The sequence below is a fragment of the Malus domestica genome, chromosome 06 (assembly GCF_042453785.1).
Source record: "Malus domestica chromosome 06, GDT2T_hap1".
Lineage (NCBI taxonomy): Eukaryota > Viridiplantae > Streptophyta > Magnoliopsida > Rosales > Rosaceae > Malus > Malus domestica.
Genome location: NC_091666.1, coordinates 31,581,770 through 31,596,976, shown reverse-complemented (window position 1 = coordinate 31,596,976; position 15,207 = coordinate 31,581,770). Strand labels below are relative to the sequence as shown.

General features: G+C 39.8%; 5 protein-coding genes and 1 non-coding gene across 10 annotated transcripts; 3 read left to right on the top strand and 3 right to left on the bottom strand.

Annotated features, from left to right (window-relative positions):
- Nucleotides 1–5: 5 nt before the first annotated feature.
- LOC139196721 (glutathione S-transferase U9-like) lies at nucleotides 6–967 on the bottom strand. The gene is made up of 2 exons (XM_070823066.1): nucleotides 595–967; nucleotides 6–515 (listed from the first exon to the last, which is right to left on the bottom strand). Exons 1-2 carry the CDS (start codon nucleotides 913–915, stop codon nucleotides 144–146), a joined length of 693 nt encoding a protein of 230 aa, XP_070679167.1. The 5' UTR covers nucleotides 916–967; the 3' UTR covers nucleotides 6–143.
- Nucleotides 968–1,670: 703 nt separating this feature from the next.
- On the bottom strand, nucleotides 1,671–1,751 carry TRNAL-CAG (transfer RNA leucine (anticodon CAG)). Its single transcript has one exon. It is a non-coding gene; the product is annotated as a tRNA-Leu (tRNA).
- Nucleotides 1,752–1,813: 62 nt separating this feature from the next.
- Nucleotides 1,814–5,256, top strand: LOC103420341 (pentatricopeptide repeat-containing protein At1g74600, chloroplastic-like). The gene is made up of 2 exons (XM_008358402.4): nucleotides 1,814–4,601; nucleotides 4,708–5,256. The coding sequence occupies exon 1, from the start codon at nucleotides 1,850–1,852 to the stop codon at nucleotides 4,577–4,579; it is 2,730 nt and encodes a 909-aa protein (XP_008356624.4). The 5' UTR covers nucleotides 1,814–1,849; the 3' UTR covers nucleotides 4,580–4,601; nucleotides 4,708–5,256.
- Nucleotides 5,185–9,237, bottom strand: LOC103420340 (putative pentatricopeptide repeat-containing protein At1g74580). 5 transcript variants are annotated; one of them, XM_029104022.2, is made up of 5 exons: nucleotides 8,943–9,237; nucleotides 6,224–8,751; nucleotides 5,913–6,042; nucleotides 5,725–5,826; nucleotides 5,185–5,549 (listed from the first exon to the last, which is right to left on the bottom strand). In XM_029104022.2, exon 2 carries the CDS (start codon nucleotides 8,666–8,668, stop codon nucleotides 6,350–6,352), a length of 2,319 nt encoding a protein of 772 aa, XP_028959855.2. In that variant the 5' UTR covers nucleotides 8,669–8,751; nucleotides 8,943–9,237; the 3' UTR covers nucleotides 5,185–5,549; nucleotides 5,725–5,826; nucleotides 5,913–6,042; nucleotides 6,224–6,349. The 5 variants fall into 5 exon arrangements, with proteins under 5 accessions (XP_028959855.2, XP_070679929.1, XP_028959854.2 ...); XM_070823828.1 differs by having other exon boundaries at nucleotides 5,185–5,585; nucleotides 5,913–6,057; nucleotides 8,943–9,214; XM_029104021.2 differs by having other exon boundaries at nucleotides 5,913–6,057; nucleotides 8,943–9,214.
- A 2,381-nt stretch (nucleotides 9,238–11,618) lies between these two features.
- LOC103420342 (uncharacterized) lies at nucleotides 11,619–14,145 on the top strand. The gene is made up of 4 exons (XM_008358403.4): nucleotides 11,619–11,964; nucleotides 12,569–13,213; nucleotides 13,328–13,426; nucleotides 13,590–14,145. Exons 1-4 carry the CDS (start codon nucleotides 11,818–11,820, stop codon nucleotides 13,944–13,946), a joined length of 1,248 nt encoding a protein of 415 aa, XP_008356625.3. The 5' UTR covers nucleotides 11,619–11,817; the 3' UTR covers nucleotides 13,947–14,145.
- Nucleotides 14,146–14,178: 33 nt separating this feature from the next.
- On the top strand, nucleotides 14,179–14,914 carry LOC114825501 (uncharacterized). Its single transcript, XM_070823297.1, is given in 4 exon segments — nucleotides 14,179–14,238; nucleotides 14,492–14,565; nucleotides 14,661–14,787; nucleotides 14,789–14,914. Coding segments are annotated over 4 exon segments (387 nt in total).
- The last annotated feature ends 293 nt before the right edge of the window (nucleotides 14,915–15,207 follow it).

The following is a 15,207-nucleotide window of genomic DNA, read 5'->3' as shown; positions in this document are numbered from 1 at the left end:
CCATGATAAAAATTATTACTATGAGATGATAAAAATTATTGGAACCAAATTTGCTGTCATCTGTTTCTTTGATTCAGTATTACACACAACGTATTAATTTCGGATGGATACAGATTGAAAATATGCCACTGATACGTGGTTAACTAATGCGATCGAGCATGACTCGTCTGCTTGATAAACTGAAGGAGCTGAACAAGCTTGTCATGAGGAGGGTCTAATTCTTTCACCAGTGGATGCTCATTCGTTGCAGCTACCCATGAGAACAGCAACGGATTCCTATCTGGGTCCAACATTTTGAAACCAAGGACTTGTTCATGAGCTTTGTAAGGACCAAATGTTGCAACCATCAGTATGTCCAGGAGTCCCAGATTTTCACCGTTGGTGAACGGATCTCCTCCGTGAAGGTACTCCTTCATTCCTTCTTCAAACACTCCCAGGCTTGCAAACACTTCCTCGAGCGCTTTCTCTTGCGCTTCACCTTGACTTGTCACCACCCGGCTCATGCCCTCGAACAACTGCATCAACAAAATTAAGCATGATGATGATTGATGATCGAAAAGACAGACAAACATAAAAACAAGGACATTGGCTCACCTGTTGCTGGATATAAGAGGCCCAGAATCGAACTTTGGCTCGTTCATAAGGATCTTCAGGCAGGATTTTAGGAGCATTGTTCCAAGTTTCATCAATGTACTCTAAGATGACGTACGATTCAACAATCGGTTTTCCATTGTGGACAAGTACCGGAACCTTCTTGTGAACTGGATTGTACTCGAGGAGCTGCTGGCTCTTGTTGCTCAAATCTTCTTCTATGTACTCGTATGTTACGCCTTTAAGCCGGAGAGCGAGTTCCACTCTCTTAGAGTAAGTACTACCCCACATCCCGTGCAGTTTTACTCCGTTTTCGCCTTCCATCTCTCCCGCTGCAAGCAATGGCCTAGTTTTCTGGGTCCGAGTCTATGAGATTAGCCTTTTATATATAATTTTTCATCCATCTGTCGTCATGTTTTTGCCTGATTTTCTGTATTCAACAGTCAAACAAATAACCTCAGATATGCTTTTGGAGAAACGAAGGCATATTCTTTGAAATTTGACCATTTTTGCTTGGGAAAGAAGATTAGTTTAAACCATTTACTTAACTTGCTCGACAAGTCTGCCTAAACAAAGATTAGTGCACCCAAGTTTTCAACGTTTCGAAAGCAGAGGGACCTCTATCGACAGGAAGACAATTGCTGATACAATTTTCTTGGTCATAACTAACAAAATATTAGTAGCTGCACCTTTGATGTCAAGTTTTCCAAAAGATAATGTTCAGAAAGTCTTCAGGTTCCTGAACAGCGGCAATAAGCTCTTTGAGCGGAGAAAGGGCAATTCTTTCTTTCCTCCAAGAAGCCGTTGTCATTTTCAACGATTTGCAGTACCGTTGTGGGGGCGAAGATAGGTTTTACGAAGAGAAAAATATTAATGGAACTTTAACGAAAAGCTTCCGGTACATTTTTACACTAAAAAGTCAATATTGGTACTATTCAATTTACCTTTTATTTTGTTCTTATCGTTAAAACTCAAAGTTTTCAAGTCATTTTCGTTAATTTTCCTAAAATTAATTTGTCAAGAATGGATGGTTTGTGTGAACTCTGCGAGAAAAATTTAAAAAAGAAAAAAAATTAATTTGTCAAGAATGGGATTCGAACCCATGCCCTTTCGGACCAGTACCTGAAACTGGCGCCTTAGACCAACTCGGCCATCTTGACTTGTTGCAATTATCAGAGAATTTCAATTAAATACTAAATATTTGTGGCCACCGAGTGTTAGGTTATTACATGTTCATACGTTCCCGCGTTTATTCAAAATGATCTGTGACAAAATCATTATGCTCTCCCTTTCCGCTTCACGAACCCAAATGAATTCTCTCCTCAATCCAAAAATCCCCTCCAGAATCTCACTCTTTCAACTCAAGTTTCTATCTTCGCTTGCCGTTGAGGAAAACCCATCTTTTTTCCCCATCGAAAACGACCAAATTCCCAGTCGATTTGACCTTTTTCAGTTCTTCAATGATTATGCAAAATCAAGACAGTGTACCGTTAGAATCACTAAAATCGTACACACCCATTTGACCACAACCGGTTTGCTTCAATCCGATATCTTCCTCTCGAATTCATTGCTTGATTTGTATTGTAAGTCCGCTGCCATGGTAGATGCACTCAAGCTGTTTGATTTAATTGCTGACCGAAATTTTTTTTCGTGGAATATCATGATTTCGGGTTATAACCACATTTCGTTATTCAAGATGGCATGGGAAATGTTTTGTAGGATGCACACTTCGGGTTTTGGGCCCGATGAGTTTGCCTATGGGAGTGTTCTTTCGGCTTGCACTGCCTTGCAAGCTCCTATTTTTGGGAAGCAGGTTTATTCGCTTGCAATTAAAAATGGGTTCTTTCCGAATGGTTATGTTCAGTCCGGAATGATAGACTTGTTTGCGAAAAATTGCAGCTTTGAAGATGCTTTGAGGGTTTTTCATGATGTTTCGTGTCAGAATGTTGTGAGTTGGAATGCTATTATCTCTGGGGCTGTGAGAAATGGAGAGAACAGGGTTGCTTTGCATCTTTTTCGGAAAATGTTCCGTGGATTCCTGTTGCCAAATAGTTTTACATTTTCTAGTGTTTTAACCGCTTGTGCTGCGCTTGAAGAAATTGAAGTCGGGAAGGAAGTGCAAGGGTTGGTGATTAAACACGGTGCAGAAGATGTCTTTGTTGGGACTACTATTGTAGATTTATATGCCAAATGTGGAGAAATGAATGAAGCTGTCAAGGAATTCAAACATATGCCAACCCGTAATGTGGTTTCTTGGACTGCCATCATTTCCGGTTTTGTGCACAAGGACGATTATATTTCTGCCCTCAAATTTTTCGGAGAAATGAGAAAAGTCGGAGAGCAAATGAATAAGTACACTGTTACGAGTGTACTTACTGCATGTACTAGACCATCCATGACTGAAGAGGCAACCCAAATTCACTCTTTGATTTTGAAATCTGGATTCTTGTCAGCTGCCATTGTGGGGTCAGCGTTAATTAATGCATATTCAAAAATAGGAGCAGTCGATCTATCCGAGATGGTGTTCAGAGAGATGGAAAATATAAAGGATCTCAGGACATGGGCAGCAATAATATCTTCTTTTGCTCAGAATCAAAATTCTGGAAGGGCAATTGAATTGTTCCTGAGAATGTTACAGGAAAGTGTGAGACCAGATAAGTTTTGTACTTCCAGTGTCTTGAGCATTGTAGACTGTTTAAATCTAGGGAGACAGATCCACAGCTACACTCTTAAAAGTGGGTTGGTATTTGATGTTTCTGTTGGTAGTTCTCTTTTCACAATGTACTCGAAGTGTGATAGTCTAGAGGAATCTTACAAAGTTTTTCAGCAAATTCCTGACAAAGACAATGTTTCATGGGCCTCAATGATTGCTGGTTTTGTGGAACATGGCTGTGCAAATCAAGCCCTTCAGCTATATAGAGAGATACCATTAGAAGAAATTGTACCCGACCAGATGACTTTAACTGCAATTCTAACCGCATGTTCTGCCTTGCGTTCCCTACGGACTGGTAAGGAAATTCATTGTCACGCTCTTCGCAGAGGAGTTGAACAAGATGTACTTGGTGGGGCAATTGTGACCATGTACTCAAAATGTAGTGCTCTATCATTGGCGAGGAGGGTGTTTGATATGCTTCCGCAAAAGGATGAGGTTGCATGCTCCTCCTTGGTTTCAGGGTATGCCCAAAATGGGTATGTCGAAGAGGCGCTTCAGCTATTTCATGAAATGCTGATGGCAGATTTGACTATTGACTCCTTCACAATTTCCTCCATTCTAGGGGCCATTGCACTTTTGAATGGATTAAGTATTGGGACTCAACTGCATGCCCACATCACGAAAGTTGGCTTCAATTCACATGTTTCTGTCGGCAGTTCACTAGTGACAATGTACTCAAAATGTGCAAGCATTGAAGATTGCCTCAAAGCATTTGATCAAATTGAGAAGCCAGATCTAGTTTGTTGGACAGCTATGATTGTGAGCTATGCTCAACACGGTAAAGGCGCAGAGGCTTTACAAGCATACGAGCTTTTGAGGGAACAAGGAATCAGGCCTGATTCAGTGACTTTTGTTGCACTTTTATCTGCCTGTAGCCATAACGGATTGGTTGAAGAAGCTTATTTCTACTTTAGTTCAATGGTTCAAGACTATGGCCTAAAGCCTGGTGATCGTCACTATGCCTGTATGGTTGATCTTCTTAGTCGATCAGGCAGACTGAAGGAGGCTGCAACATTCATTAACAATATGCCTATTAAACCCGATGCTTTAATATGGGGAACACTGCACGCTGCTTGTAAAGTTCATGGCGATATGGAGCTTGGAAAGCTAGTAGCTAATAAGATGATGGAGTTGGAGCCATCAATGGATCCTGGCGCATATGTTTCCATTTCAAACATGTATGCAGATGTGGGCCAGTGGGAAGAAGTCATCAAGATTAGAAACCAGATAAAGGGAACTGATATGAGAAAGGAACCTGGTTGGAGCTTTGTGTGAGCTATAAGTAATATATGATCTGGTGAGTCAGACTGATGGTGATTTCTCTGTGACAGACGGGGTTTGAACTTTTTTTACTATGTCTCATACTTCGCTTCTCATTCCATGTTTTCGTTGGTTCTGTGTAGCGAAATACAGTCTCACTTCGCAATCAGACAGACACTTGTACTTACTGCACATAGATTTGAACAAGCATGCCTAGGCGAGCATAAGTTTGGGATTACGCAGATCTGAGGCCAAGCTGGTCCGAAAAGCCTAACTAACCGATCATTACAAATACAGAGGGAAGAAGATCAAGGCACACGCAATTTTATATGAAAAAAGGAAGAATCATTTTCCTGGAACTGTTCTTTTTGTTTGGATGTAGTTGTTCTGGATGACAAATCAACTAAGAAAGAGGCTGCAGAACGAGAGAACTGTGGCCAATGTTGCAGAGTTCGTGTAAACGCCTATCGGACATCATTGTTATACAGAGATGGGTGCTCAAGGGGCAGTATGGAGCTTCAACCCAGGACAGAACACATCGAAATTGATTGATCTTAACGTCGTTCCAACTTCTAGCTCGTAATTCATATGTAAGCAGCCAACAGATGGATTTTGTACAGTTTTACTCGTAGAAATTCATTTCTTCTATGATGGAAATAACGTTTACAAAATTGTATTAACATCTTTCTCAACTTTTCTTCTGTCCGGCAACGTGATGAATGCCCAAAACTACGTTCTCGGATTTCCGACGGCACACGTCTGGTAAAACCAAACTGTATTCTATAACTCTAATACATTCATACCAACCTATATATTCTCCAACATGGATATTCCTGTATCTACAAGACGCTCTATAAGACAACAGAGCAGGCCCTACATAATCCGCTTGTTCAAAGGACAACCAAGGGGCACTTGGGCTCACATCTTCCTTGCCTCGTGCCGCCAGTTTGTTATGCGAGATAACTCAGACGTTCCACGTTAAAACCTCAAAACATGTGCAAATCATGATTATATCATAAGTCTGTCCATACGAACAACACGAGGGAGCCAAGATTTAGTAAAGAAAAACATTAATATCTTAATTTCGTTGTTCCTTTTAAGTAAGAAGAAAGATCAGATAATTTTGAACCAGAATGATAAGAACAAAGTGACATACAAACCTGCATGCTTCCCCCAGTTAAACAGAGCACAAAAATTTAACTCGAATCATCTTCGTTATAAGCAGTTAAAAATTTCCAGAATTGGCACTCTCGGGGCAGTTTCTGTGAAATATAACTGACGCCAAGTCATTTTCAGTTTCATCAAAATATATAACTTAATAAATATATAGGGATTCGGTAAGAAGTACCAAATGTTCACCATCTTTGCAAAGGACGATTAGTTATCCATGCCCTTCCCTATACCAAATTTGTTGTTGGAAGTCCGAAAGGCCCCAAACATGATACTCAAGTTTCAATATTCAAAGTATCGGCCAAATTCTGTGACAAATAAGGCTGTTAAACAGACAACACGAGGGAGCCAAGATTCAGTAACGAAAGACATTAACATCAGTTAGCCACTTAGTGATCAGCGATTTAGAGGCTGAGCAAGCTATTCAGAATGAAATCTAAGCAGTAAGAATAAAAAGATGACCAATTACCAAAAGTTCAGGAGAATTACCCTCAGAAGCTACAAGAGCACTGGTAAAAAAGTTTGTTACTTCAGGTTTATGCCATCATTGCGCTTACCGCCATATCAGGACTGAAGAAGTATATGCTCCATAACAGAACTGTATTTTTGCAACACTCAAGGACTTCGTTTTGAAGTCATGGAAACACCTCGTTTGAAGCTCTTTTGTGTTTTCTTAACTACCTTTTTATCTCTAATTCCATCATATAGAAGTTCATAGGCATAATAAGTTATATGACCCTTCTTCAACAAATCTTCTACAACAATCTTGGGTGCAGCTATTTCCTTCTTATCAGACTCGAAGATTGTACTAACAACATCAGGAACAATGCCTTTCTGCACCATAAGGTAGACGATACCAACAGCCTCATGAACTCTATGCTTCACACAAAGACAATTTAGCACTCTTCCGAATGTCACCAGTGATGGAATGAACCCCTTCTCGATCTTCTCCAGGAGAAAATTGTACCCATGATCATCATTTCCTGCTTTACAGAAACCATCAATCATGACACGGTAAGTGAAACAGTCGGGGGCACATCCTTTGTCACCCATCTCACAAAATAGTTTTTGTGCTATGCTACTGTTAAGCTTTTCACAGAAAGCATTGATCATGATATTGTATGTCGCTGTTGTATGAGATACATTATATTCATGTTTCATTCTTGTAAATAGGTCATATGCTCCGTCCAAATCCCCATTGCCACACAAACCATTCATCAACGTGCCAAAACAAACAATATCTGGAGTCAAGCCCTTGTCTCTTATTTCCTGTAGCATGTCCAAGGCCTTGGTCACTTTCCTGGCTTTGCAAAGGCTTTCTACAAGTATGTTATATGTAATAATGTTAGGTACACACCCCTTCTCCATCATTGCTTGAAAAGTACAGATCACATCCTCGTATTTGGCAGCCTTGCAAAGGCCATTTAACACAGTATTGTACGTGATCACATCAGGAGTAACACCATGACTCCACATGCTACTAATGACCTCAAGAGCACTATTCAGATTCAACTGTTTACAGTAACCATCTATTAACGTATTGAAAGTAAATATGTCGGGAAGGCATCCTCTGGCAATAGCATCATTCATTAGTTTACTGGCATCAGATACATAACCCATCTTGCACAACCCGTCTATAACCAAGTTGTAAGTCCAGATATCGGGACTGCAACTGTTTCTTGACATCTCATTCATCAGTTGCAAAGCTTCCAAGAAAAGCCCATTCTGCGACAACCCTTTTACCAACGTGTTATAGAAAACAATATTAGGCTTGAATCCCTTTCCTAATACCTCATTGAACAAAGCTAGGGCACGGTCAATCTGGCCATCCTGGCATAAACCCTTAATCAAAGAGCAATATGTGAAGTCATCGGGTATGAATCCCTTGAAAATGGCATCACTGAGAATCTTATCTGCTTTTTGTATCATACCCAATTTGCAATATCCATCGATAATACTGTTGTAGGTAAAGGCATCAGGCCAAAATCCATTGTTCACCATTTTATGCATATAGCCCTCCGCTTCCTCAACCTTAAAGTTTTTACACAAGCCAAAGATCAATGTATTATATGTGACAACATCCGGAGTTAAACCTTCTATCATAAAACCATCCAGCATTCTGACAGCCAAATTTAGTGAACTGCTGTTGCAAAGCCCTTGAATGAAAATATTTAATGTAAACAAATTAGGAGACACACCCCTCTTCAGAACCTTGTTGAGAAGTTTTTCGATTTCTTGGACATGACCCTTCTTGGATAATGTATGAATAAGCTTGTTAAATGTGGTAACGTTGGGACATACACCTTGCCCGAGCATGTCTTTAAACAATTCATATGCCTCGATCTGGTAATTCTCTTCATAAAATCCACCTATGACCGTACAATATGCAACGGCATTGAACTCACACCCCTGGGTAGGCATGTTATTAAGCAGTCTCAAAGCAACATGAGGCCTGCTAGTCTTACAGAAAGACTTTATCCGTATTGTATAAGTATACACATCTGGATCAATCCCATTATCTCTCATCCCCATATACACCTTATGCGCTTGATTGAAATATCCATACTCAACGAGCACATTCATGATTGCATTATAAGATTGAACCGAGGGCTCACAATTATAAAACTCCATCCGCTGAAACACATTAACAGCTTCTTCAACCTTTCCTTTCCTTCCATAACTCCTCATGGCTCCAATGTACACTCCTTCTAGTAAGCTATTATCAACATTCATCCTCATGTCAGAAATCACACGCTCCATGGCTTCAAACTCGCCATGAAACCCGAGTTTTTCAACCATGCATTTGTAAGTTAGCAATGTGTGCTTAAACCCATCTTCCTTTTTCACCGAGTTAAACATTTCAAGCGCTTTAAACGGATCCTTTTGACACTTAACAACAGCAGCAACATGCTTAGGAAGTAAAACCCGATTCATACAAATAATTCAAAAACTAATAGCAGATGATAACAAAACAACCCATAATCCACAAGAATTTGAAGCCTCAAGCTTTAGCTATCCTGAAACCAAAAAAGGAAGAAAGCAACAAAAAGCTGTCATCTTTTTTCAACTTAGACACAAAAATTCATCAGCATCAGCAGCATTTACTTAACCGGAAGAAGACAATTAAAGGGTCTGTTTGGTTGCTGGGAAACTGTAAAAAGTAACAAAAAATGAATTCCTACTAGCTGGGATTAAGAGAAAGATTTACCTCTTTGCGTTCTGTGCTTTATCTCAGAACCATAAAAAGATCAAAACTTCATTTGTTTATCAGCAGGATTTAACTGGTACCGTGGTACGTAAAGTAAATAATCTCCGAATATAAGGGCAATACCTAAAGTTGAACGCAGGGAATGCATTGTAATGGTTGCTGTTGCTAAAATTTCCCAAAATTGGGGAGATTAGGGTTTCAATTGCAGAGTTGGAGAGGTGAAGAAAAAGAAGTAACCAGGACTGGATCCTCTGCTGCCAGTGTTTGGTTCCGTTTGGTTCCGTTTGGTCGAGTTATAATTATGATCCCGCCATGTCATCTTATAAGTGGGACCCAAGATGTGTTGATATTCGGAAAAAATCAACGTGCTTGATGATATAAAGTGGTTAGACAAGAGACGAAATCACACTGTTTGATTTTTCCCGAGGCCCAGTATTTATGGAAAAATGGACTTAAGATGCTCAAAGCTTTCTCTAGTCCTAGACTTATATGACACAGATACACTGTCATAATAACATTTAATGTAACAAAATAAAGATATGGGCTGGTTCGGTATAGGATACCAAACCGAAACCCTTGTCCCGATTCCCAAACCGAAGTTTTCGGGAATCCCAATTTCAATTATGATCCCAAACCAAATTTTCAGGAATCCCGAAGTAGTTTCGGAATTTCAGAACAAATCGGGAATCCCAAAATTATTTCTAAGCCTCGGATTAATCTTTGGTTTAATCTCTTCTCAACGCAGATTTGGCTAAATGAAATAAGATTTACAACTGAATTGCCTAGCTTGAGAGTTATGAACTATCATCTGCCTTCACAAGAGTCAAAACTCGACCTCTCCATTTATAGCTCACCTGCAACCCATAGCCCATCTCTTTATGACATAACAATCTGTTGATCATGGTTATGAACCACCACCTCCCATAATTTAGCTGCCCTCATATCCTATAACTCCAAACACATTAAGAAGCTTATCTGTCACCTACAAATTGATAAACCAAACAATTTAAAGCTATTGCGGTAACATATTCTTGGCAATTTGAAGTGTGTTATCTGGTTCATCCAGATCGTCCCAATCAAAGTGCTAACAACCACTAAGTAACCCAGCCTGCTATAGATCATATGTTTCAAATATAAAAAAGGATTTCCCCTTCACAGAAACCAAGAACCCAAATCTGATCAACGCCCAATAAAGACAACCAACCAATCCAAATTTTTCGATAACGCTCAAATAATCAATTAGAAAATTACATACTTTGAATTCCTTAGCAGCGAATTTCAGCACGGCAGCCTCTGGAAACCTGGAAAAAAAATTAATTGACATATAAAAAATTGTAAAAATTCGAAAAGCCAAAAAGGGCCTCAAAGAAGAGAAACTGAAATAGGAATCGAGGGTTATACAATATAGTGATGTACGTGTTGGAGAACAATTCAGAAATAAACAATATAACAAAAATAAACATAATTTGAAATTCACAATTTTATTTCACAAAAAGTATTTGCGGTACAGAATGAAAAGTATACAATAAATACATAAATTAATATAAGAATATCAACAGTACTAACTTGATTACAGAAGGTAGAGGCTAGCGTAAAAGCTATGTCCTTCGAACAATAATTCTGTCCCACTCTTGTGCTTGTGGTTCTATAACGTCTACTCGACCAGGATACAACTACCTAATCCTACAACCCGCATTGGATTATAGAATTCTAGCGAATTGCTTTGTGTGTTTACTCTCTCTGGAAAGTTTGTACGGAAGAAAATGAAGTAGAAAAGATGATTGATGATGAACTGAGGACTCCAGTTATATAGGCTCTTTCATACCTCTTCAAATACCTTTTGGATGTATCTGAAGCTTTACAACTCTCTACAAAAGGTTGTATCTTTAATCAAAACGTTTTTAATTAATTTAATTAAAAACTTAATTCGAAATTAAAACTAATTGATCAGATTAATTTTAATTCTTAGGCCCCAAGGCCCAAGGTCCTTGTCTTGATTAATTAATATTAATTTATATTAATATTATGGTATAATCATCAAGCCCAATCCACAGAAATGGTGGCCCAAGCCTCAATTCCCATTTCAAGTGGTCCAACACATAGCTAATATTGTAGAAGACAAAACATATATAAAGGTACTTGGGAATCTTGTTTTCACCAATGTGGGACAAGAGTCTCAAAACTTCAAACAATACGAACTCGCACCGGGGCAATTCCAAAACAAGTGATTCTCCAACAAGGTGAGGTGAGGTCGAAAGAGTGACTGAGTGAAGGTGACTGGGTGAGGTCGAGGATGAGGAGGAGGGTGAGCCGGTGAGGTCACTGAGGTGAGATGAGGTTGAGAGAGACTGAAAGCGAGTGATTGAGTCTGAGTCTGAGTTAGGGTTTATTTGGTTCAACAGTTGAGAGTAAATCTCAACCAAATCCGATGGTTGTTATATTTCAAATATATATTTAAAATTAAATAATATATATAATATTTTATTTTGATTCAGTTTGGGATTTCCGAACGAATGCAAATGTGAGACCGATTCCCATACTGAATTTTCGAAATCAGTGCGGTTTCAGGATATATATATATATTTTTTTTTTCCACCCCTAATGAGTAGTTTTTGTTTACATGAAATTATATCAATGACACGAGAAATCATTTGACGGTAATCGTATAAGTTGTTCTTTCTGGTCCCATTGTACACTTCCCTTTCTGACTTGGCAAGATCAGTGAGATAGACCGCATGAGGCCTCGTGAATGAGCGCACTATACTATCACCAAAAACCCCTTCGCTGCCAGACCCAAAAACCAGGCTCGTCGTCTCCGATCGTCTAAAACGGAGAGAAAGCTCGAAACTGTGGGGGAGAGAGAGAGAGAGAGAGAATGGGAGCAGCGGGAGAATGGCTGGAGAAGGCGTTGGTGGATCTCTGCGGGAAGATGGAAACGGGGGGTTTGGATAAGGATATGATATCGGGTTTGGTCTCCTACTGTGAGCTCGCCGATCCTCAAGACGCCAAAGAATACCTCGACGTGAGCCCAATTTCTTACTTTTTTTTTTCCTCCAATTAATTGTGTTCTTGGGTTACAGTTTTGTGCAAATTCTTAGGATTTGTGTAAAATTCAGTGAAAATGTTTATACTGCTGTTGGATTTATGGGTATTTTAAAACCCAATTGTTGATTGCAAATTGGGGTTGAGACTTGAGAGGCACCAATTGGGATCCGATGAGAAAGCTTCCATTTTGTTTTGGGCAATTCAAATTAGTAATTTTTTTGGTGTTTTATTGGAGTACATTTGAATTTTGGCAAACAACTTGTACTAGAACAATTGAGTTTTTCCTTTTGTCTTATGGGGTTCTTGTTTTGGACTGGACTTGAGACGAATGCTAGGGTATATCTTTCGTCTATTTGAGAGTGTATGCAGTTTGGTTGGAGATTCAAAGGAACTTTTATGTCTGTTGATTGAGATACCGTATCCGAGTTGAACTAGGTAAAAGTTATTAGGTGGTGTGATGGAATATTGCAGTGTTACTGAATTGAAGAAAGAGATGATTGTTTGTGTAGTTCCTTTACTTCTAGAACCGCGGATGTATATGTTTGTATGTTGGTATTTAAGATTGCTTGTCTTCTATGCAGAACATAATCGGGGAGGAGGTTGGCAAATTTGTGATTGAGGAATATTTGCAGAAACGGGGTCGCTCAGATCTTTGCAGCAGCACCCCGGTTGTTTCAACCTCAAGTTTGCATGCCTATGTTAAACCACCTTCAAATGAAGGTTCTGCAAGTGGAACCAAGAAACCGTTAAATACACCGAAAGTGGCTAAAGTCCCCAGTGATCAAGCAGCTTCCAGCAATCAGGTGAAGCAGCTTTCAAGTTCAAATAATACAAACCAAGGTAATTCTAAGAAGAAGAAAGCTGGGAAAGTCGTTTCACTTGCTGAGGCTGCCAAAGGATCAATTGTATTCAACCAGGGGAAGCCATGCTCATGCCAAGCCCGTCGCCACAGACTTGTGAGCAATTGTTTATCTTGCGGGAAGATAGTCTGTGAGCAAGAGGGCGAGGGGCCTTGCAATTTTTGTGGAGCTCTTGTGCTGAAGGAAGGCAGCACGTATGCTGGTTTGGAGGAAAGTTTTGCTCCCACATCAGATGCTGAAGCAGTAGCAGAAGCTTATGCAAAGAGACTCGTTGAGTATGACCGAGACTCTGCAGCACGTACTACAGTTATTGATGACCAGAGTGACTACTATGAAATTGAGGGGAATAGTTGGTTGTCAAAGGAGGTTCGTAATTTCTCGCTCCATTTTTGGAAAACATAATATGAATAAAATTCGTGCATGTTTGTATGTTAAATTCACTCACATCTCCATCCCTAATCCTTTTTTTATTACTTCCAGGAAAAGGAACTTCTGACAAAGAAGCAGGAGGAGATTGCAGAAGCTGAGCGGATCAAACGAAGTAAAGTAGTTGTATCTTTTGACTTGGTTGGTCGCAAGGTAATTATAACTTCACTGATTGTGTGCTTGTATGAGTACGGTTTGTTGTTGTAAAACTTTTCTTATGAGATTTTTTGTTGTATACTTGCATGTTGCTTTTGCAGCTTTAAACCGCATTTTCCTAAACGTGCATTTTGCCCATCCCATATTTTGTGTTCCGCAGGTCCTTGTAAATGAAGATGAAGCTTCTGAAGTAGAATCAGAAAGCAGAATATTGAGGCCCCAAGATGAAAAGGAAGTAAACCGCATCAAACCAAACCCTTCTCTTAAAGTACAACCAGTCTTTGTGGATCCGGGCCCTAGTAAGAAGCCTATTCAAGGTAGAAAGGCAAACAAGACCCTAACAAAAGGCTTGTGCTTGGGGATAACCGGGAGGGTGCAGCATGTCAGCGATGAATTGAAACATTTTATGGTGGACAATCAATTGGCAACTGCTTCAAATGGGATGTTTTCGCAAGGGACGCCTGTAAGTGGAGGTACGCTTGATGATGATGGAGAATGTTTTCTGGATTTCCATTGAGGGCAGTTTTGCGGTTTCATTTTTACTTTGCTCCAACGTCTGTTGTTTTGGAACGATAAAAAGAACAAAGGTGTTGAATGAAATATACAAGTTTCAGAACACCATTAGCTATATTACAATCTTCCCTTTTCGTTGCTTGTAATCCATTTTCGAGAATTTTTTTCGAGAATTTTGAATGGTTGAATTCCCTCTACTCAAACAGGTGTAGTCGTCGCCCTAGAATAATCCGCATATGAGTTTAGTTGCGGCTGAAATAGTCCCGAAAATTGGATTTTCATGTGATCTGTTGAAGGTACTGCCATGAGAGGAGGAATCCAAGTCTGTCCTGCTGCAAACTGTAACTGCTCAATAACTATCCCCCTGCATCAGCAAGAATGTTGGAAGAAGCAACATGACCTTCGGCACCACGCGGTGTTTTTAGTTCTGTGAACCCACTTAACAAACATAATTCCCCATCGAAATCGCCATGAACTCTACACGCACTTATCAACAGCCTCCAAACAACTGCATTTGGCTCTACAGGCTTACTTTTCACAAACTTGCAGGCCTCCTCTAGCCTTCCTGCTCCTGCATACATATCAATCACGCATCCACAGTGCTCAATTGTGAGCTTGATATGGTAAGACTTGCACAGACCTTCGTCAAACAAACCAACACGATCGCACGCTGGTAGAACACCGATGAATGCAACAGAGTTCGGTTCAACTTTCCCAGCACACACTCTCTGGAAAGCAAGAAGCGGTTCCTTATCAAACACAACTTTAGCTCGGGTCATGCTCCCGCATTTTGCATACATGTCTATAAGAGCATTGGAAACGTGTTCAGTTCTTTGATCCATTTCGGCCATGGCCCGAAATCTATCATCGGCTAAACAATCATTTGGTTATGCCATTTTGGGCCTTGCTTTAACCGAAGCTATTGCATCGTTTGCCCCAATGATGGTCTTTTTGATCCCATCCGTATTTTGATTGGTTTCGAGGGTTACAATTTAAAAAAAAAAAAATATATTCCACATGAGGACAATTTCTCTTTTGAGTAATGGGAAATAGAAAGCAAGCTAGTCCTCGAAAATGCTCATTAAGGTTGGAACTTACAATTTACTCTATGAGTCACGGTCGAACAGATTGTGTCATTTATATATTTAATCTTCTTCTAATAGGGTCCCACCATGAGCTTACTTTCATCTCAATACCTTTTAATCGTGTGTGGGTATACAGACGACGTAATTCTCACACCGGACTTCCACCAAATTTACCTAAAC